This window comes from Centruroides vittatus, unplaced genomic scaffold (genome assembly GCF_030686945.1).
Source record: "Centruroides vittatus isolate TY-2023 unplaced genomic scaffold, ASM3068694v2 contig_2222, whole genome shotgun sequence".
Classification (NCBI taxonomy): domain Eukaryota; kingdom Metazoa; phylum Arthropoda; class Arachnida; order Scorpiones; family Buthidae; genus Centruroides; species Centruroides vittatus.
The window spans coordinates 4,795-27,477 of record NW_027121382.1 but is presented as its reverse complement, the minus strand read 5'-3'; the positions used below and the strand labels follow the sequence as shown (position 1 = coordinate 27,477).

At 33.0% G+C, this 22,683-nt stretch overlaps 1 protein-coding gene and 1 long non-coding RNA gene across 2 annotated transcripts; both read left to right on the top strand.

The window, feature by feature from the left end:
- Positions 1-570: 570 nt before the first annotated feature.
- Positions 571-2,122, top strand: LOC136970944 (normal mucosa of esophagus-specific gene 1 protein-like). The gene is made up of 4 exons (XM_067265433.1): positions 571-672; positions 1,220-1,308; positions 1,480-1,537; positions 2,039-2,122. Exons 1-4 carry the CDS (start codon positions 571-573, stop codon positions 2,120-2,122), a joined length of 333 nt encoding a protein of 110 aa, XP_067121534.1.
- A 17,067-nt stretch (positions 2,123-19,189) lies between these two features.
- On the top strand, positions 19,190-21,119 carry LOC136970943 (uncharacterized). Its single transcript, XR_010880070.1, has 2 exons — positions 19,190-19,412; positions 20,941-21,119. It is a non-coding gene; the product is annotated as an uncharacterized lncRNA (long non-coding RNA).
- Positions 21,120-22,683: the final 1,564 nt, after the last annotated feature.

The following is a 22,683-nucleotide window of genomic DNA, read 5'->3' as shown; positions in this document are numbered from 1 at the left end:
TAAACCCAGCGGGGGAAGCTGGACAGAAGGATATATACCGGTGGACCGGTAAATACGAGCCACTTGTTGAAAACTATTTTCGTGTGTAGGACTACGTTCGACGAGAAGATCGCCAACGAGGACTCACCATTTTGAGACAAGAGGTATCAATTCACTTTGTTTCTTCTATATATCTCTTATATCTGTTTTCTCTGTTTTAAGGTAGGCTAAGGCATGGCGAGTTTCTGAATTAGTTTCTGAATCTGAGTTTCACGTTTTTTGCTGCAGTACGATTTGTAACGTGGATCGCGAATCATAACTGTTGTGAACAGTACCTAGCCAACTCGAAATTAAAGTGTTTTTGACAACAGACTTGTACTTTCCCTTTGAATAGCAACAGTTTACATAGATCGGATTTGTAAATAAACGTTGAATTTAGTGCGCGGTAGGCTTTATACGTAAGAAAAAGTTTAATTTTAAAATTTATGTTGGTAATTGAAATATATTAGACATAAGCAATTTAAATAAGAAATGTTTCGTTGACGATAAGTTAATTTTCAACACACTTTTAAATTATAGAATAAGGTTGAAATGGGATTTGAGAAGTTTCGTGGTACCTGTCCCGGACGGGATCCCTTAATGGACAGTTTCAGAAAGTTATTTTCTTTGCGCACAATGAGAACACATCCGGAGGTATGTATTTTAGTTTATTTATAAGATAATTGAAATCCCGAAAAATGTTACTAGCTACAACTTAAAATAGTTATTAAACTCGATATTCTAGACTTATTGCTAAACCTCTTTTAAATGATCGAAGTAAAAAGAAAACGAGTTAATTAAAATGAATACTTTTTCTACTTTACTTTAGTCAGAATGTATGAAAGCTATATGTAAAATATCGTTAAATTATGACGAACACATAAATATGTATTTATTGAGTATGTTAATCGGTGGTTTTCACAATGCACTCATAGAAATAATTTTAGTAACTTTAAAAGTAATCGACGCTGTTTTCTTTTATCGATGAATTGTATTTGGGATTTTTTAAATAAATAACCGACGTTAATATTTTTTATTTTTATAATACAAACTGGTAATAAACAATTATCTTCTAAATCGTATCGTAGTAACTCGTTAGTGCTGTATATTTTCATTCATTTCTATATGATTTATTACTGAAAAATTTATCATAAATTGCTTAAATAAGAGGAAACGTAAATGACTTTTTCATTTTTTGCAGCTTGTTCCATTAGTTTTTATTACGGCAGCCGCTACGACAGGAATGGTCTCTTCTGTTATATATCATTTATTTTACAACTTGGATGCAAGGTACGTGACGTTTCATAAAATGTAAAATTCCTCTGAACGTATTTTTACTTTAAATGAATTGAACGCTTCTCTTTTAATACACAAAACGTTTATTACATTAAACATGTTTTTTTTAATGTTTCATTTCATAAATAAATTGAATAACATAATTATGCTAATATAAAATTACAGATTTGTAAAAGGAGGCTATCCGAGATGGGAATTGGTGGATCCCGAGAAACCACAGAAGGTACGATTTTAATATGGAGTTTTATTCGTATTAAAATGTTTGATTTATTAACTATATGAAATGCAGTTTATTTAGAAAAGTACTGTTATAAAAATAATCTTATTTTTATAAAATAGTACAATGGGCTCTTTCCGGATTCTTCATTAATTAAACGTTGAAATTAATCGAAAAGTTAACCATTCTGCAATTTTCCTTCGACGTTTCCTGTATAAAAACTACTTTATATTTAATATTAATTTTCTATTGCAAAATCTTTTTTTTTTCAAATACCACTTTCAAAGTATAAATTAGATTCAGATGATAATTAAAAGTGTGTAAGATCAATAATTTTCCTCTTGAAAAAATAATACGAATGAAAAAAGTGTAGACACGCCTAAATTAAAAATGTCTTAATTGTATTATTATTATGACACAAAATGACTTTTTAAAACTAAATAAAAATAAATTCTGAGTGAAATTTAAATATAAATTTTATTAAGCACATATACATATATTTTCCAGCTGATTACGATCAATCAAAAATGGGAGCGAATTCCCGAATTGGATGAACTTCGCAAGATTATTGGACCTTACAAACCAAAATAATTACATTGAGAGAAATTTGTGAATTTTATCGACATTTGTTCGATTTATTTTGTACAGTTGCTTCCCGAATCTTTAACTGAATAATAAATGTGTGATGTTTTAATGTTAAAAAGATGTATTTAATAAATGTTTTGAATGAAAGCTTCTGAATGAATCATTAAATCGGCTTTTTCACAAAAATTATCTAAAGTCATTCTCTAATAGTATTATAGTTTTCAATGGTAAACAAAAATTACTATAAAAATAATAAATTATAATTCATTTATAGAGCTTAAAATATAATTTAAACGTACAAGCTTTAAACATATATATACAGTAACTTTATGTTTAAGGTGTATTTTTTTCTTCTTGCTGTACTGAATATATATATATAATATATATATATAGTCGAATCGCGATAAGTCGACACCCTCTGTTAAGTAGTCAGTTTTCTGTGGTTCCGGCCGACTTACATAGGCATTAATGTTAAAAAAAAACTCCGGTTTACTCGACACCACTGGATAAGTCAGACATACTTTTGCTGTCCCACACTCCGATAAGTCGTCACCCCTCCCGAAAAAATGAATTCACTCCGCAGGTGTGGTGCGAACTCATTTTTTTCAGGAGGGGGAATCGATTTATTTATCGATACATAATTAATATATTTAATAATATAATAATACATTAATATTATTAATATATATACATATTAATAAAAATGGCTTAACGTTTTATGAATTTTTAAGTATAAAATAATAACAGATAAACAAAAAGAAAATATACAATCTACATCAACGTCACACCAGAATCCAATTTTTTATTTTCTCACGCTAGAAGCATTAAGAATCCTTAGACTTACTTGCCAACAATTGACAATTGCGAAGATGATGTTTTCAAGGCGTTCGTGATCGTTGAAAAAGAAAGTCGAGACAGTTAAGTGCTCAAAACAAACAACACTAAACGAATTTTTCAGTTTTTCACCTGCAGAATAATTGTAAACGGAGAACACAATGTTTTGTAAGTCTATGCTACTGTATAAAGCACTACTGTATTATATTAATTGTAGTTTTGTGGTTTTTTTTTCCAACTTCGCTTTAGTCGACACATTTCCAGTTCCCCTTGGGGTGTCGACTTATGCGGAGTCGACTGTATATTACAATTTCCCTTGATAAGCATGGCGAAATACTTTTTAAGAGAAAGTAGAGATTACAAAATTGTGAATGTGTTTCTTGTAGTTCAGGGATGTAGCAATGTTTTACCCTTGCTAGAATGTAGAAGAATTCTTCTAACATTCCCTCTTCAGCGGGAGATTCTGGGTGAAACAATTTAGTATTGCGAATTACAGTCGAATTACAGCTCTTTATATAGAATTGAAACAGGAGCTAATTTGCTCCGCGGTTGACTTTCTCTGACTTTATGTTCGGGGCTTTTATACTTGGTCTACTTTTACTACTGTTTTATATTTGGCGATTTTTAAGTGAATAAAGTGTTGTTGTGTGAGGTAGCGTAACGTAAGACGAGAGCAATCTGCGAAGGAGTGTATCTGCAGGAAGATATTTCCTATTGTAAGGTGACTCTTGTGTTTAGATGTTAGACGCGGACAGTAAATTCGGTAAACGTCACGTGCCTGCAATTGGTCAGGGCCCGAAACCAGCTACAATATTTAGTGGTTTTATATCCAATCAACTATTTATGAGTAAATAATATGATGTTCCTGTGTTGCCTTACGTGATGAAGGAATAGGTTGACGAAATTCGAGTATTATATTTTTTATATGAAATTGAATCGACGATGTTAAAGGAGAAAAATAAATGAATTTCGCTTCGTTACCCGCTGTTGAATGTGTATAAGTTGTGTATCGCAACAAATTAATAACTGCATAATAACAATATCAAATTAACTTTTTTGTTACGGGCTAGTAGATCAACGAGAGTTCAAACTTTTTGTATTAAAAAAAATACAATTTTAAAATAGTATATGAAAAAGTTTCTGTCTTTGATATTCTTTTATAAGTGGCTCATCGTGTAATCTTCGTTTGACGTCTTCATACCGAACTCGGCATTCTGTCAATTTTAATGGCATGCAACATGATAATGATGACTCATAATAAATTCATCAAAGCTAAATTAAGGCTAATTTAAAATTGATCAATAACTAAGCGATTATAAATAATGCTAGTGTTCTCTGCTTTTACTTTCTGTTCGTACGTATTATCACAAGTAAAGGGAAAATCTTTTCCACTTATTTATTTTCGATTAAGAGGGTAAAAAGGGTAAAGGAGAAAAGGGCTTTATTCTTATCCTCTTATATAAAAAATTAAATATATTGCAAAATAACATCAATTATATTTGATGATAAAACAAAAATAATCACTTAGTAATAGTAATACAATTTTTCTGCACGGTTGAATTCTGGGCTAAATATATGGTGTAACATATATATAAATTTTGTTTTTACGAAACATTTTAACATATTGTACGAAGGGAAAGGTACGTATGATTAGAATACCATAACATCTTTGTGTTTTAAATATTTATTCCTATAGGATATATAATATTATAATGTCAATCTAAAGCATAGTACAGATAATGGACGTTGGCAGAATTTACCACGGGAGGACAAAGCTTGGAGACAAATAATTACATCAAGAAATTTTCATTACATTATCTAATTTTTTAGCGGGTTTTCACAAATAGATGATAAAATACAAGATGGCATCACAGTCATCTATTATTATAATTCGTGGAAGTTTTTACTCGATCCTAAAGGAAAACAAATTGCTCCGTTAACCTCGTCTAAAAACAATCTTGATACAGACACGTATTGACTTCCCAAACATCCCATTCTGTAACCGAAATTAGGTAAAAGCGCATTTAGACGGCGAGAAGATAATTCCTGTGCATTAAAAGTTAAGGTCTGGTCCGTCTCGACACAGAAAGGGGACTAAAGCAGATATCCAGCTGTCCAAATCTCCACTGTCATTTGTGCTTATTTCTTCTATTATGGCTATTTGACTTCTGAAGTATAAAACGTTTCGCTTTAAATTTCTCTTGCATGTTGCAATAGCGGTTAGATTAGAATTTACAGGAAAAGATATTGAAAATATCAGACGTAACTTATTTCGATGTAAGTAATATCAACGAAGAATTAGCTGAGCTGAATCGCCTATTATTGGATGACGATGTTGTAAATTAGTCCTATGTAATTCTTCGTTTGCACTCAAATTAAAGCCGCATCTGCCGTGGTAGAAGAAAATGAGCAAAAATTAATTGTGCCCCTCAAAAAGAATTTAATAGCTTCAGGATTTATGAAAAAGCGAATTTTTCCTCCGTCCACCCTCCCCAATGCTCGTCGGTTGTTCCAACTGTGAGTTTACCTTAAGACTCACCAAGCTGGCATGTATGGTCTATATCAATAAATTTAATGTCTCATTAACAAGCAATTGTAGATACTTTTTCCAAAAAAACAACTGAAAATAAAACATTTATTTTAATAATTATATAATTGACTTAAGTGCTTACAATTGTATTTATTTCAGAAAATATAGGAATTTATATTTAATTTATTGTTTTGTTTCACAGAGCGAAAACAAATGTTAATAACTTCATAAACTGTGCTTACATTTTATAACGTTACTAGAAAAATAACAGTTATTTTTTACAATAATAAAACAGAAATTCCGTTGTGCTCTTTTCAATATTCCACGCATCCTCATTATCATCATCATCTTTGCAAGAACTTGTTTAATAATAGATAAGCGTAAACATTTAAGTATTAAAAGTTATAACTGAAGCAAATGTATAATTCTATTTCTTAAGTTTGGTATTGTGAATACGACATGGAAAACAATACATTGGATTTCCTGGAAAGCAATTCAACATCTAATGCTACATCCAGTTATTACATCAACAAAGATCTTGAAATGACTAAGAATGTGATTACGATAGGTTCCCTAATAATTATAATGATCGCTATGGGTACAGACATCTCTCGGGATCAGGTATTAACATTTATTTCTCTTTATCTCTTGTTTAATTAACGGTAAATATTACATTTTTTATGTTAGTAGATTTATAAAGGAATCCGAAAACCCGTTGGTCCAGCTATTGGTCTCTTTTGCCAATTTGTTATAATGCCATTGATTGGATTTATTTATAACGTTATATTTCAATTCGAATCGAGTCTGGCGGCTGGTTTGCTTATTATATCATGTTGCCCCGGAGGTGCAATTTCTAATGTAATTACATATTATTTGGATGGTGATGTTTCTCTGAGGTATGTAGGAATAGTTTTACTATATTTAGCTACAAAGAATATTTTCCATAAAATTTGCATTTACCATTTCGTAGTGTGACTATGACTACAATATCTATCGTAGCATCCCTAGGCTTGATGCCTTTGAACCTTTGGATATATGCAAGTAATACAGAAGCCAAGAACTTAAAAATACCTTATGACAATATTGCATTATCACTATTAATAATTGTTCCTCCCTTGATTTTGGGTATGATGATAAAATGGAAAGCTCCTAAAGTATCTTCTTATATAACTAAAGTATAAAACATGACTTCCTAAATGGTTAAGGTGTTAATTTTAATCATTTATATTATATTATAAAACTACATTTTCGTTTTTGTTAATAGTGGGGAAGTGCAACAAGTATGATACTGATTATAATTTTCGTGTCAATGGAAATAATTTCCTCTCAACACATGTTTACTATAGTATCGTGGAAAGTAATTATAACCTCTTTATTATCTCCCATAACTGGAATTATAACTGGATACGTCATAGCTTTCGCCAGTAGAAACTCAAAAGCGGCTTGCACGGCAATAGCTATTGAGAGCGGGATTCAGAATTTTGTTGTTGCATTCGGCATTATTGCTTTATCCTTCGATATTTCCGTATGTATTTCTTTGATTTATATTGTAGATTGTAAGATTGTAAATTTTTTAATTAAAAGAGACTTTACACTTAGAAACAAACATCAATTATGCTGCTTCCATTCTTTTATGGGATATTTCAAGTATTCTGTTGTCTTCTCTCCTTAATTTTCTGTTTTATAAAGAGTAATTTCAACAAAATTCGAATGTAAGGTAATGACGTCGACGATTCACAAAATACAGGTAATTATTATTACTTGAATTATTATTTATTTTCGTATGTTTTAAACTACTTTTTGTGTTGCTTTTAAGTATTTCTTGTGATCTTGGATATCATTAATGACTAAACTTCAAATTATCTCTACACGTCACATAACCGGAATATAATTAGAAACTATTATATTATTCAATGTTATTTTTAATTCTTGTGTCTTGTGTCAGTGTTATTCGTGTCCTTGTAGCAATACGGAGAATTTCCGTTCTCTTATAAAACTTCTTACCCGATTATTTCGTTTTTCGTTATTAAAATACAGTCAAACCTGTTTTTATGCGATCTTTTTTTGGGCGATTTTTTATTTGTGCGGTATAGTCGGCGACTTGTCTCATGCGTTTTGTCATGTCTCACGTTGATTTATTATAGCTAAATAAACTTATGATAGCATAAATGAACTTATTATAGCAACATTATTTCATGAATATGAGAAAAATGAAATAATTTATTTTTTAAGTCAACAAAACACCACTTGGACATAAATATGTAAAACAGACGATAGACGAGACGATGCAGTCAAGTGCTGACATCTGTTGTCAATAAATTCTACGTCTGTTTTAATTACGTTAATTAAACCTTCAAAGTGCTTTCACATTCCTGGACCATTAAGATAAGATTCATTTCAAAGCGTAAATTGAAGGTAAATGTGCTGTATTATTTACGTATTTTCTAAATCAGATTCCAAAAGGTTTGGCGAGATTCCAAGTAGCTGCCAAGCCTCGTCATGATTTCGTTTAAAAAAGCAATTCCTAGTTATTTCGTACGGTTGAGTTATTTTCTATGTGAGACTTTTTTATGCGGTCGCTATTGACCGCATAAAAAATATTTTTTTTAATTGTGTTGCGAAAACTATTTTTTTATAGCCACTCGTGACGTTTCGTACGATTTTTTATGCGGTCCCTATCTACCGCATAAAAACAGGTTTGACTGTATATTAAAATCATTTTTCGATATGAGAAAGGAGTCCAGCAGTGGCCGAGTTGATAAATCCACTAACGCTTGTAGTTGGTTACGGGTTTGCGCCTAAAGAACGGGCTGACCGCATAAAGTTTTCTGGACTTTCTTTACGGGTCTAACACGTATATAGGAACTGGCTTCCCATAAGAACTCCTCTCGGCAGTCTTTCCCACTTGTCAGATTTCCCAAAAATGAGTTAACGATTAGGAAACGAAACTTGACATGGTAGCTTTCATTTAAGGGGCATCGATGTTATTAAATTTTGGTTTACAGATCCAGCGGTGGAGAGATAGAGGGGAGTAATTGTATCATCTCTCGAAAGAGGTTGGACTTAATAAACATTTTACTCATTATTAGCATTTATAATTTTTTTAAAACTTATCTCTATTATCAAAATTAAGCCTTTTGCGATTTCATTACAATTAATAATATCAAATTTTTAAAATAAAATCTAATAATAGATAGCGCCATACAAACTTTTATTAATTAGGATTAATAATTTAACAGTTATATTTTAAATAAAATTTCATAGAAACCGAGGAAGTTACACAACTCGTTTCTTGATTTTTTAATTTGTATAACTGAATGATTAATTTCAATACATCGTAGCTTTGTATATGCATGATGCTGTGAGGGTTGTCTACAGCTAAACAGCATCGTGGGAAGGTATATAAACTTGATTTGGTACTTTTTACGTGTTTTCTGAAACAAATTATATTGAATTAATCCTATAATAGCTATATATATAGTGTGTGTTTGTATATATTCAGGAAATGGATTAACCGCGATCTGCAGTGATCCAAATTGTTGTCAATTATATTGCTGATTATTATGCAATAAACTTCAAATTATCTGTTTTATAATGTAGTGAAGTCAATAGTCAGAAATGAACATTGAGTAATAAAGCTGAAATCATAAGAAATGCAAATTGCAAGTTTTCGTAAGATTCACATAAGATTTCTCAAGCTAACCACACATTTACTAAAACGTTTTCATCTTTAGATGACCTTTTGCGTGTTTATCGAAAGATTTGTTTGAGCCAGAAGTCACAGGTGATGTCAGTCCTGACTCGAATGGGTGCTGTTTGATCTTTTCACACATTCACTTTTCTTGTGGAACCCTCTTGAGGAACTGTTGTGGAATTTCTCAAACCCATAAATTGGGGTTTGAAATTCCACTTCTTACATGAAATTCCTTTCCAACTGCCGTCGCTTACTTTACTCACAAGACTGGCCACGCCCTATCTCGCACAAAATCCTCCAAGAAAAACCAAAATGATAGTCTTTAACGGATTTATCAGCCGCTCACATTAATAAATTTCAATAAAACTCTATCAATATAATATAAATTTATACTGAAAGGATTTTCGTGTGATCTGATCTGCAAAATTTGTATTTACAGAACAATTATTTTAGATATCTTTTATAAACTTCGTTGCCCGATAAAAATTTCAAAATTAATATTCATAAAGTTGTTTTTCATTGAATCTTTAACAGCTGAAAAATCAGTTTTATTCTCGTCTGAAGATTCGACACTACCGAAAGTCGACACGAGTTAATAAAAGAAATCATTCTATGGTAAGTTTTCCGACATATTACTTTTAAATAATTTATTTTTTATCAAATTGAAGACAAGTCTGCCCAAGAGGGACCACCATTTATTTTGCGCTCCAGACTATGTTTTTAGTCTGGAGCGCAAAATAAATGGTGGTCCCTCTTGGGCAGACTTGTCTTCAATTTGATAAATAATAATCTCGCCATCGGTCGGAAAAATCGACAAAAAGAAATTTAAAATACCGACGCCAGGGTGCAGCTTTAAAATTTGCATTTTCCAGCGCTTTTTCCAGCAGATAAAAAAGCGGAAACACCCACTGGCTGGATGGTTGAAGAGTAAGGGCTGTTTCACACTGTCACCGACTGGTCCGACCCGACCGAGCCTATAATCGGACCGACTAGTAGTAAAAGAATTCACACTGAGTACGATTATGTCGGTGGCCGACTCGTAAGGACCAATCGGAACGCGTCTTACAGATCAGAACACTAGCCAATCGTGGTAAGTTTTTCAATTAAAACAGAAAACATGGCCGTCTTTATAAGGTTGTCGTGTGTTCGCGGGCTAACGACACCATTTTAGCATTTTTAATGTCGCTTTCTCTTGTAAATGAAATGTATTATGGTGAATTAAAGTAATTCGTTTTGTTAATATCGATGAGTGCCTGCGTATTTCTTAATAAAGTTGTTCTTAAACGAAGCAAATAGACGGAAATAAAAAATCGTTCGTAACTTTTAAACGGTTGATCGTAAGTAATATTTTTTTAATACCAATCGATTCAGCGTATCAAATTACATTTAGATATGTCTACGTCTATTCGTTAATATGAAGTTTAAGACTATTTTTTAGCTGGATACCTTTCGCTTTACTCTAACCAATTATTTTTTTCAATGTCGCCTTTATAATCGGCTCGCCGAATATCATAAAGCCATGGATATTTTCTGACTTCGTTTATTAAAGCTTCCGAGAAACTTTACCTTCCGCCATTTTCTAACTTCGGATAAATCTAAACTCTGATTGGTTATAGCTTCGAAGCTCTCATTGGCTGTAGCTCACCGACTGCTCCGACGCGACTACAAATATTTAACTTTTTAAATCTGTCCGACTGGAACGACCAGTCGGTCGACCGACTGCTGTTGCCATGGCAATACGACTAGGAGTCGGACCGGTCGGCCCAGTCGGTCATAGTGTGAAACAGCCCTAAGACGTCTGCGTGTCACCGACTCCTAGTTTTAACTGGATGTTTGTGTTTTTTTAAAGGACTTTTTTACCTTTGGCGACATGAAGCCTAAAAAGGAAGGCCTGTCGCCATATGTGTATGTTTTTAGTCTGGAGCGCAAAATAAATGGTGGTCCCTCTTGGGCAGACTTGTCTTCAATTTGATAAAAAATAATCTCGCCATCGGTCGGAAAAATCGACAAAAATAATTTATTTTATTAATATTTACGTAATCCGAGTGCTTTAATAACTCTACAGGAAGTTCCAGATTAAGAGCATTTCGAGTCCTAGACGAAGCTTGGAATGCGGACTTTCAAAAAATAAATAATACTTTTGTTACATTTATTATGAAGAATTATAGTTTAATTTAATGTCACTATGTTCGATTCGTTCATTGTACAGTACACTTTAAATTCGTATACTTTTGTTTATATGTGAATTTGCAAACGGATTTAAGGAATCCTATCGGATCTGCGACATAGGCAATTGTCTTCTTTGCATAGACATAAGCCTGGTCTGATACAGATAGATATCAGCCTATCACGCTGGGGAACACCACATCGAATCCGAACAGGTCGAAAAACTCCCTGAATTTTTTGGGGGGTGGGCCGTTCAGATATATCGGGCTTTATTCCTCACTAGTAGTCTGTCCTACCGTGGATTAGGTTTGACCGAACCCGTAATGGGCCTGATGAAAAGGCCCTGTTAAGTGCTCATAGGGATGAAAAATTAAAATAACTTTCAAAAATTTTTTACAATGAATAAGAATTTAATTTCCTTTCTTCGTAGTTCCTCTTCGGAATTCTATATTCCCTTATAGAATATCAAATAATGTTTGTTTGAAGAAAATTACATTAAATGAGAAGAAAAAAAAAGTGTACAATAACTAAGTTGATTATGTAATTTTTTCTCCATATATCTTTGTATAATTTCTTTTATACAATAAAAATTTTTACTTTTTACTTTTCATTTTCATTTATGTATATCTCCCTTATATTTTTGTTACAGTTCGAAGTGAATGAACATACCCTTTTCGGTTAATGTTACCCTAGGTATACAAAATGGCGGCGCTTCCGGTAATTTCGAAACATGGTAACAAATGACGTTAGCATTAGAGGGAGCTGTGAAGTATCATATCTTATTATGCAAATTAATAATAGCAACGCCCCTGATTACCAAACGACGTTAGTAATAGAGGGATACGAGTAGTATCGGTGGAGATGATGAGTTCGTTTGATCTGTAATGACAAAATGGCGTCGGTTCCGAGTTAGAGAAAATTTTGTCGTTCGGTAATGTACAGTACATAACACACGTTTTTAACTCTTGACGGATCGGTCATGAGATCTCGACATGCTTTATTTAAATTACGTAGGCATAATCGTTTGCTTATGCAGAATATGTCCGTTGCATTCTGCATTGATTTTATAGTTTCTCGTCCTTCTTCCGATAACAATATTAATGCAAATTAGAATATGCCAACGCAAATATTTAAAAGATAATTACGGAAACTCACTCTTTTATTTGTTGTAAAATATCCGAGGAGTACGGTAAGTAAAGAGAGACTGATGGTTTCTTTGAAGGAAGTAGCATGAATTTCAATCTATCACTACATTCACACAAAATGGATTTTGAGAAATCGATCTGTTGTCTGTCATTGCAGAACACTGTAATCAGATCCATTTATCTTAAATCAATTTTAAATGTGAGAAATACTGTAAATAATGTAAGGAAAATTATTGTCGGATTTACGGTATTGTTTCGTTATAAAAACCTTCGTACAGTATTGACTTTAAGGGTTAATCGTAATTAAATTTAACGATGGCTAGAGCTGTTTAATAACTTTTATTAGCTTCAACTGTTATTGCAACCAAATGCAACCAAACATTGTATGGTGATATTTCGGGACACGCGGAAGACGTACGAATATTTTTACCAACACACATCGCTTTGGCACTTTTGGCGCTGCATGCAACAAGCATTTTATTTACTCCAGACACTCGTGCTATATAGCTTCGTATTCTATTTAACAATTTAATTTTATTGTATTAATGGATATTATTATTAACAGATGCGTTCCCGAAAAATCCGAGTCATTGCAGAATGTACTGAACGGAAAAATGATCTTAGTTAATAAATGTGGCATTTGTTCTGGGTAATATTTTCAAGTTTTATTGTCTAAGAAGCATATACATTCTTCTGAAACATCCTTCGTTTTTCCTATGCATCCACGTAATTAAATTAAAAAATTATGAAAAAATCAATATAAACACATAAAAATGGAAGAAAGTAAAATGTTTTTCTTCCAAGCTTATTTATGCACAATCCTTGCAAAACACGCATTTTGACATTTTCCATTACCATTTAGTTGAAGTTGAGGATCCCCGTGTTTACGAGAGCGTAGTCAAACCTGCATAGCCTAATGACGAACTTCGTGTTTTTACACTGCACTTTCTCAAGACTTGATCAAGCACGTCTACTTCGTAATTTGTCTTGGAAAAGATTGCCCAGTCTGATGTCTTTTTATTGTCTGTTCTGATGCCCTCTCGCGAGTGAAGGTTACTCAAAAGAATTACGTTTTCCTTTTTTCCCCCGGCAAATTTTCAAGGTGTAGTCATGGTTTTTCATATCCCAAATGTCTTATGGGTTCCTCACCCTTTTTAGCTTGAGATGAGATCTCTCGTTTATCAATTCATTAGTTTCAACTAGAGTCTTGTTGAAACTAATAAATTGATAAACGAGACATAAAACGATTTGATAAAAACATGAAGGAGAACGGTAATAGTCTAGTTACTAGACTATTACCGTTCTCCTTCATGTTTTTATCAAATCCCAGAAAATGAAAATGTTGTCGGTAGTTACTTTGTTCTGTTGCTCGCTCTTATGAAAGCCTGAGCAGGACTTCAATGTTCTAAGACATAGACTTGTCACTTGATGCAACTGACTCTTGCCGAATAAGGAAAATCGTTTTCCAGTACTAGAGACACGTTGATCGATTATTATTTGTTTAATTACTTGGTACAGAATTTGCTTGTTGATTTCCACATCACCCGATAGTGTCTTCCGTGTTCAGCTAAAATTGTGTTTCATAACTAGTTGAATATTTTCTAGTAAATTAAGAGTTTACAAATAAATCATCTAATGAGAGAAATAAATACTGGATTGACAGTTTAATGCATCGATATATATGTGCTGTCTATAAAGGAAAAGATGCCTGCAGGAAGGTCTTATATGGAAAAACCAGTCTCTATTTAGTTGTTAGACACGAGAATAAAAAATATCGGAAAACATCACGCAGTCAGCCCATTAGCCACGCTGAGAATACAATGTTCGGTAGTTGTATACATTTGGCCATTAGTGAGGGGATGAAAAAATGGATATACAAGTGAAGAATATTAACAAACAGTGCGGTGTATGGAGTCACTATCGCTAAATCACTTAACCCAGTGGTTCTTAATTAACCAGTGTTCCGCAAACCTACCTCGAGTGTTCCACGAAACAAAAGATTTTAAGTTTCTATTCAAATTTATTTCCATTGCTATATTGCTAGATAATTTCATGTTTCTATTTTATTTAATATATTAAAGTTCATTTCTTTATTGCTTCATTGTTTGCCGAGAATAGTAATCCCGGAATTACTTATCAATTTTTGAATGTATTGATGCTAATGTTTCGTGTAATAAAAAGTATATGAATGGTGTTCCGTGGCTTCAGAAAGGTTAAGGACCACTGGGTTAAAACGGCTAGCCGCTAGCTGTCAATGTAAAAGCAAACAGAGATGATGAAAGAGTTTACACGCTAGAATAAATTATTATTGGCATATTTGTTCTCGTATAAAAAATATATCGACAGTCAAAACTTTCTCTTAAAACAACTTGTCGCTTGTACCTCGAAAAGCCGGACCACTTTTACCAAGCATTTTAGTAATTGCTACGAAGCTTAGAAGCATTTCGTTCCAATGATTTGTTTCGGCATTAATAATTCTTTGAGAGGCCGCATCTATAGTTTTACAACACTTTAACCTCAGGTTCATCTGTAGCCATGATATTTGAGCCTAAATATGATTTTTGGAAATTTCATGATCTTTTAAGGTTTCGCCGAGGTGCTTCCAACATTTAAAACCTTCCTCTGAAAGACAACTAACTATACAGCCGAAAATTTTGCAACAGAAGCAGTAAACGCAGTTTTGTGAAAGAGAGTACACTAGCCAGTCTCGTAAACTTTCTCTCTATTGCTTAAAATTCGTGTATAATAATTTACGCTAAAGTGTCGACCAGTGTCATTTTGAAAGAAATTTATAATTATGCAATGGTTTAGGTGGACCTTGTCTTACTAAAAATCTTCTTTCGGCGTCTCCTAAAATCTTGGCCACAATGCTGGATCTGTACTCAAAGTCTGTAGAACGCTTTCTGTTGGTGTCAATTTTTTCAATGCTTTCATCTGGCGATGATAGAGTCAGAGTGTCGTCAGTTCCAATTGATTTAGAAACTTTGTCTATTTGTTTGTCACATCCTCATCCTCTGACGATTTTGTTTTTTCTTTTATAACCGGACTTCATGTCGGATTGTCAGAGTCGTCATTTGTTTTGGTACAACTCTAGATATATTTTTTTAACGCGCCAGCTTGTTTTCGCCTTTTTTTGTACTGGTAACCAGACAGTTTTCTTTGACCGTTAGACATTCTGAAAGAGGCACGCCCATAACTCAAATTAAACAATGTAAACTATCAAATAATATTTTTAAAAAATAAAGATTTATCCTTGTTCTAAATAAGCTAAAACCGTAATTAACATAACTTCATAATTATATTCTGTCAATGGACGTAAACAATATTTATGGCTTACACATAATATTTTTCGTATCCTGTGAACGTAGAGAAAGTCTAGTGTTTTTATATATGTATTTTATAATAACAAATATTTCAGCAAACCATAAATAGTCATTAAAAACAATTTTATAATTCTCGATTTTGAGATTTTATTCAGTTCAATTATTCAAATATATTTTTATAAAACGCGTTTTATCGAAGCAATGAACTTAATAAATATCTTATATTATTGATTCAAATAATTATTTTCATAAAACAAAAGTATAAATAATTATACCTATAGAATGCATTCAAATTTAATACTTTCAAATTTCCAACATTATCCATAATTAACATTATCCAAATTTAAAATTTGGATAATGTTATCTTAGGTAGCCAAGATGGCGGCTCGTCTCTAATTTCAGCAAGGAAACAGTGGGACGCACGTTCTAACCTATTCTAATAAATTACCATAATTATTAGCAACCAAATTATTAGAATAGGTTAAGTTAGGTTAGAACGTGCGTCCCACTGTTTCCTTGCTGAAATTAGAGACGAGCCATCATCTTGGCTACCTAAGGTAGCATCAACCCAATATTTTATTGATTAAATGAACAGCCTTTTTGGATAAATTAAATATTTATATTATTTAAAAACGGTTTCATTGTTTCGATTCGCTAATCGATTTACGATAAACTAGTATCTATCTATCAAACTAAACAACAGCTTAATTATAAATGTACTTACCTTTTAACATTAAGAAATCGCTCTTAAGTAAATTTTATGTACTTCCACTTGTTATCACTACAGACCTAATAGCAAGAATAATGCTATTGTCTAATGAAACCGCTCTTTTATATTTAGAGGTAAGTATAAGCGAGTCTATGCGTGTTCAAACAAGTTCAAGCGTCTCCTTTACAATTCTGCGTTAATTTTTCAATAATAGTGTAAATATTTTTAACTTTCAAACATAAACAATATAAATACGATACGCACTGTAAATTTTTAGAGAACGAAAAAATCGATATGTGAAAATTTCTATTAATTGAGTATTTAACACATCAATATTTTTTCATACTTACGGCTAAAGTGCTGCCCCTAAACTTTGGCGCTCCGGACAAATGACCGGGATGCCCGCCCCTAGAGTGGGCCTAGCCACCTTCGATCGACGATCAAAGAACCACATCAACGCCTAGGACGTCCGAACGGCTGATTGTCCTAAAGCAAACAATTTTGTACATAGTGTGTTTATTTTATGTTAAAATAAACGGTTTTTGTCAGTTACTTGTCGTCCTTGTCTTTTCCTCCACCACGCACGTACGAATGGACCCTAGACCATCACCGACGCGCAATTAACTGATTGTCCCTGGAAGTCGGCTGCTTACAGAAACACAGCTTCCCTATCATCAAATGTCACGGCACGCCACTGAAAAATATAGCTTTAAATATTTAATGACTTATATTTAAATCATCTTACCTTATAAACAACTTAGTCAAATAAACAATTACAGAAATATTAGAATAAATCACTTCGTTAATAACAAAATTGGACGAATATTAAAGCGAAAACTAAACACGTGCACACGCTGCTATACGTAAACAAAGAGGTCAAGTCTCGTGCTGACGTCACTAACTTCTCATTCCTGGCTAACATTGTAGAATAGGGATCCGGCTATCCCTATTCTACAATGTTGTAGAAAATCCCTATATTGTAGTATATAGTCCTCGCTCTAGCGTGAGGAAATGCAAAATTGGATTCTGGTGTGACGTTCATGTAGATTGTATATTTTCTTTTTGTTTATCTGTTATTATTTTATACATAAAAATACATAAAATGTTAAGGCATTTTTATTAATATGTATATATATATTAATATATTAATTATATATTGATAAATAAATCAACTCCCCCTCCTGAAAAAAATGAATTCGCACCACACGTGCGGAGTGAATTTATTTTTTCAGGAGGAGGTGACGACTTATCAGAGTGTGGGACAGCAAAAGTATGTCGACTTATCCTGGTGTGACGAGTTAAACGGTTCGAGTAAACCGGACTTTTTTTAACATTAATGCCTATCAGTGGCGTGCCGTGACATTTGATGATAGGGAAGCTGTGTTTCTGTAAGCAGCCGACTTCCAGGGGCAATCAGTTAATAGAGGTTTCACGTCGACATCACGAGTGACGTCATGAGCATGCGCAATTGTCCGGCGCCATCTTTGTGACTTGTTTACGTTTTGTGTGTGTTCACGTACGCTTTAACTGGAGTTCGTGTTGTTTTTTTTTCGTCGCGAATATCACTATGGTGATTTGTTGTGTAATTGGGTGTAATGCTAGTTCACTCAAGAACAAAGGAACATCATTTTTTAAAATTCCCGGCATCATTTGTCATCAAGGATCCCAAACTGAGGAGCTTTCACGACGAAGGCAAACTGCATGGCTCTCGAGAATTAACCGGAAAAATTTCGTTACGTATAAAGTGAATATCAATACGAGAGTTTGTCAGAAACATTTCATTTCAATATTTACATTAATAAACACTAAGTTATATTTTAAAACCTAAAAGAGTTTACTGATTTGCTTATATTAATTTAGTTAGATATAGTGCATTTATAAACGAATAACTAATGTAATTTCAGGCTTTAGCTAGTGCAAACTTATAAACATTACACGTTAAAACTAAAAGCAAGAGGCTTATTATATGCTTGTTTCAACTAGAAAATGAAGGTACTGAACAATTTGAATTAAAAAATTTCCACAGCTGTTTTTAATTAGACTTTTACTTTCAGACAAAAATTCTTAGTTAAGAAATACGTAAAAACACGAGTTTAAACAAACAAAAGAAAACATATCTTTCCGAGAAATATTACTTCGTGTTATTCATTACTTTTACTTTTATATCAGGAGAAACCCAGCCACTTGTTAAATAGTTATGGGCCTCTAAACATTTATAAGCTTTCATTTGTGACAGGGTGTAGAAATTTGTTGTCAAAACCAAATAGTTTATAATGTCACCAAATTGTACTTTCGGCTACAACTCTTGATCTACGACGAAGTCTGATAAACTGGCTTCGTATGGATCGCCTTGAAATAACGAAATTTTTTCTTCGTACAGAGCTGCATTTCGTCCTGTTAGACTGCTAGAATAGCCCGCAAAAAAAGAATCTTTTTTAACTTAATCCATGATAATAGAACTGCAGTATTTTTGTACGTTTAAACTAAAAAAAGACGTCGAATAACAGACCACGTGCAAGCTAAGCGAGCGAAAACTACCACAAAAATGACGAATGGGCGGAGCAAACGTGTGTTTTATCACGTGACATGCGACCTTGAAACCTCTCTATTGCGCGTCAGTGATGGCCTAGGATCCATTCGTACGTGCGTGGTGGCGGAAGAGACGTATCTGACAAAAACCGACAAAAAAGAAACATAAAATAAACATATACTATGTACAAAATAGTTTGCTTTAGGACAATCAGCCGTTCGGACATCCTATGCTCGATGTGGTTCTTCGATGGTCGATCGAAGGTGGCCCCGGGACAATGGCGTTTACAAGTCTGTAGGATACGGGGAGACTTCCTCTGTTTGCGTCCGGGACACGGTCTAAGTACGAAGTGGCACGGGTGACAGGTTGGCACAATAGACTTTTTTTTATTTTTTATTTTTTTTTTTGCGCGTTGACACACGCCGTTTTGGTTATTCGGAACGTTAACCGAGTGCCAGGTGTCCTCGATTGTCGGAGATTATATCAATCTCCGTTCTTTCTTTTATCCATTTTGATTGGTCGTTCTCCCTCAATCACCTTCCCGAGTGGTTGGTCCCTCGTTACTGAGCGTAACGAGACTCTTGCCTGGAGCGCGAGAAAAGTCAAAATCAAAGACGAATTCGATCTTTCACCGATCATAGGACGACTTCCTTCCACAATTTATGGTTTCTGCCTGGCAGTTTGATATAAACAATGGGTGTTCGACTATGAACGACTTTTACCTATGTTTTTTTAAACTAATAAATTTTTCTCTAAATTAACCGTTTTTTCGCGTCTTTCGTGACGGGTCACACCTGTCCGGTACATGACATTTCCATAGAAGTTTTAAACAAATACTGGAAATGACAAAAATAAACAATTTATGTATTTTAGTTCTAAAATACAAATAATACATACGTAATACAAATTGATACGATACAAACAATGATAGAAAAACTTGTTTTTTAATTTTTTATAAACTAACTCTATTCGGCGATTTTTTCCGCAAAGTCGTTAATTACTTTATCATAAAAGTCGCTGGTCGTCGACTCCATCAACGTAATTAAAAGCACTTTTTCTATCGAAAGCAACGCTAGCGACGACAATTTTTCCTCCCACCGAGTGTTCCTGGCCATGTATAAATTTGCTCCGTGGTCCAAAAACTGCGCTCAACAGACGCACTGGTAGATGGATCCGTAAAAATTAATGATATTAAATCATATAATTCTTTTAGTACGTCTTTGTTCGGATCGACATTAATTATAATATGTTTTATGTTTAAGAGTTACTTGTCAATATAGTCCGGACACGAATATAAATATTGCGATTCACTACGTAATTTAGATAAATCAAAAAATTTCCCATAAAATTTACTTAATTTAAAGAATTAAAACACGCTTGGAAAAATTGTTAATAATTTTAATATTATGAAAAACATCTAAAAGTGATAAAAATTCTAAAGATTTTATGTCTGAAAATCTGTCAATATAATTATAATTTTCTTTTAATTATACTGTAATTAAATATAACTTTGCAAAAAAACGTACATAAAAATAACATTGAATACTCTTAGTAAGCTAGCTCCCTACCCAGTGGCTAAGGGATAGAATCGTTGGAAGCGTCACACGTGTGTAGTTTCCACCAGCTAAACCGTCTGAGGTTGGTACTCTGTAAAGCATATGCGCCAATGCCCTCTGGCTGCTTTAAACCATTCAGTTATTCTCGTTGTGAAAGCTGTCTCGTAAGCGCTTCCATTTCGCCACTGATATTCGAATATACAATAGCAATCTTGTCGTTTTTTTTTCACATGTAGTATAGAAATTTGTAATAAGATACATAATGCGGTTATAATAAAATATTAATTTTAATTAACTCAAAGTATTGTACGTTAAAATATGAAAATTTACATTTTAGAAACTACAAGGGAAGGTCATTGGAAGGTAAAAGCAGAGCTTCCACCGCTTCCAATGACGGCACGCCACTGATGCCTATGGGCCGGGACCACAGAAAAGTGACTACTTAACCGATGGTGTCGACTTATGCGGAGTCGACTGTATATATATTTCATGAGAAGAAAAATCAGTTTTGCCTTAGCTGCAAGTTATAATAGAGCCAACACTGCACACACAATACAACAATTGATAAGCTTTATTAATTGAAAAATCTGCACACATTCCACAAATTTTCTCCTTTCTCGAGTAGATTTGAATACAGGCGCAAACTACCACTTCTATTAAATATATCGGATGTTAATAATAATTCCAATGAGTTTATATACAGAAAAATTATATTTACGTTTCGTTTCACATAACAAAAAAATTCGAATTTAGTTCACGATATCTCATTGTAATACAAGCGTTTATTTTACATTTATACGTTATCTGTCTACGTCATACACTCAAAGAATACAAAGCTTAATCTTGAAAATACGGATGCGTTGTATACAAAATTGTAAGTGCTAATAACGTGTAAAATCTTCATTAAGACCGACTGTCCACGAAATCCTTCTATTTTTTACCCTTTCACCTTCAACCATCAAAATTGAACCGTCTCCGTGTCCGTTATTATACAAGTTACCGTGCAAATTTCGGTTTCTAATGTTTACCTATACTGAGATATTTAACGAAATAGACGTGGACCCACACACATATGTTGGAAATTAACTTTTTGACTTTTTTCTGTGCGGAGGTGTCAAAACACGACGATTCTAAAGGCAACAAAGTTCAAATGTCACACGATTAAAATATTATAACAGCAGGAAAAGTAAACTTTCAGCTAATTATATTGCTATATTGCTATTATTACAAAACTTAAAAATTATAGAAAATTGGTCGACAATTACTTTAAGAGGTGATAAATAAATTCTCTATTGAATTTGACATAGAGAAGTGACTAAAATGTTAAATCAACGAATTATTTCGTCAATCTTAAGGTTGTGCCTGTTGCCATTCTTTCGTTTGACGGTTTACTTCGAATTAATAATTTTTGTCGGTGAATATTTATTTAATGTCTGTTAAAATAGTTTCTTAAACAATAAAAAATCTTTATCAAAAGTATTTTTGAAGAAATAAATTAAATCTTTATAGAAATAAAACTTTTCGAATTAATTTCTATCTTCAATTGTTTCGAATATAATGAACTACGCCATTCAACACACGTGAAAGACTGCGGGTGGATAATTAATATTAAGTTTCTTAATTTAAAGAGATTTTAACATCAAAACATTCCTTAATAATTTTCAAACAAATAATTTTTTATAATCTCTTTGTAATCCCACATTTATCCATCACTTCCGCTTCTTCACTTAATGCCGATGATGATCGAAACATGACGTCAGTAACGCTCGTTGTAAAACTGACGTCATCTTCAGATTGTTCTTGGTCCGTGCCCAATTCGTCTTCGGTGATGGTTTCTTTGACCAAACAATATACTTCTAAATATAGAAATGCTCTCTTCAATGGTCTTTTACTGCATCAAAAGGAGTAATTTAATCCGGAGACGGACGAAAATAAAACCCCTCTTCGTCATCCGAATCCGGAAAAAGTGAAAATTTCTCATTTCTGATAGAATAATTTTACAGTACTCGATTTTATTTATTAATTGAGAAAAATTTCATTTATAATAAATATACAACTTGCAGCCATTTTAATTAACACA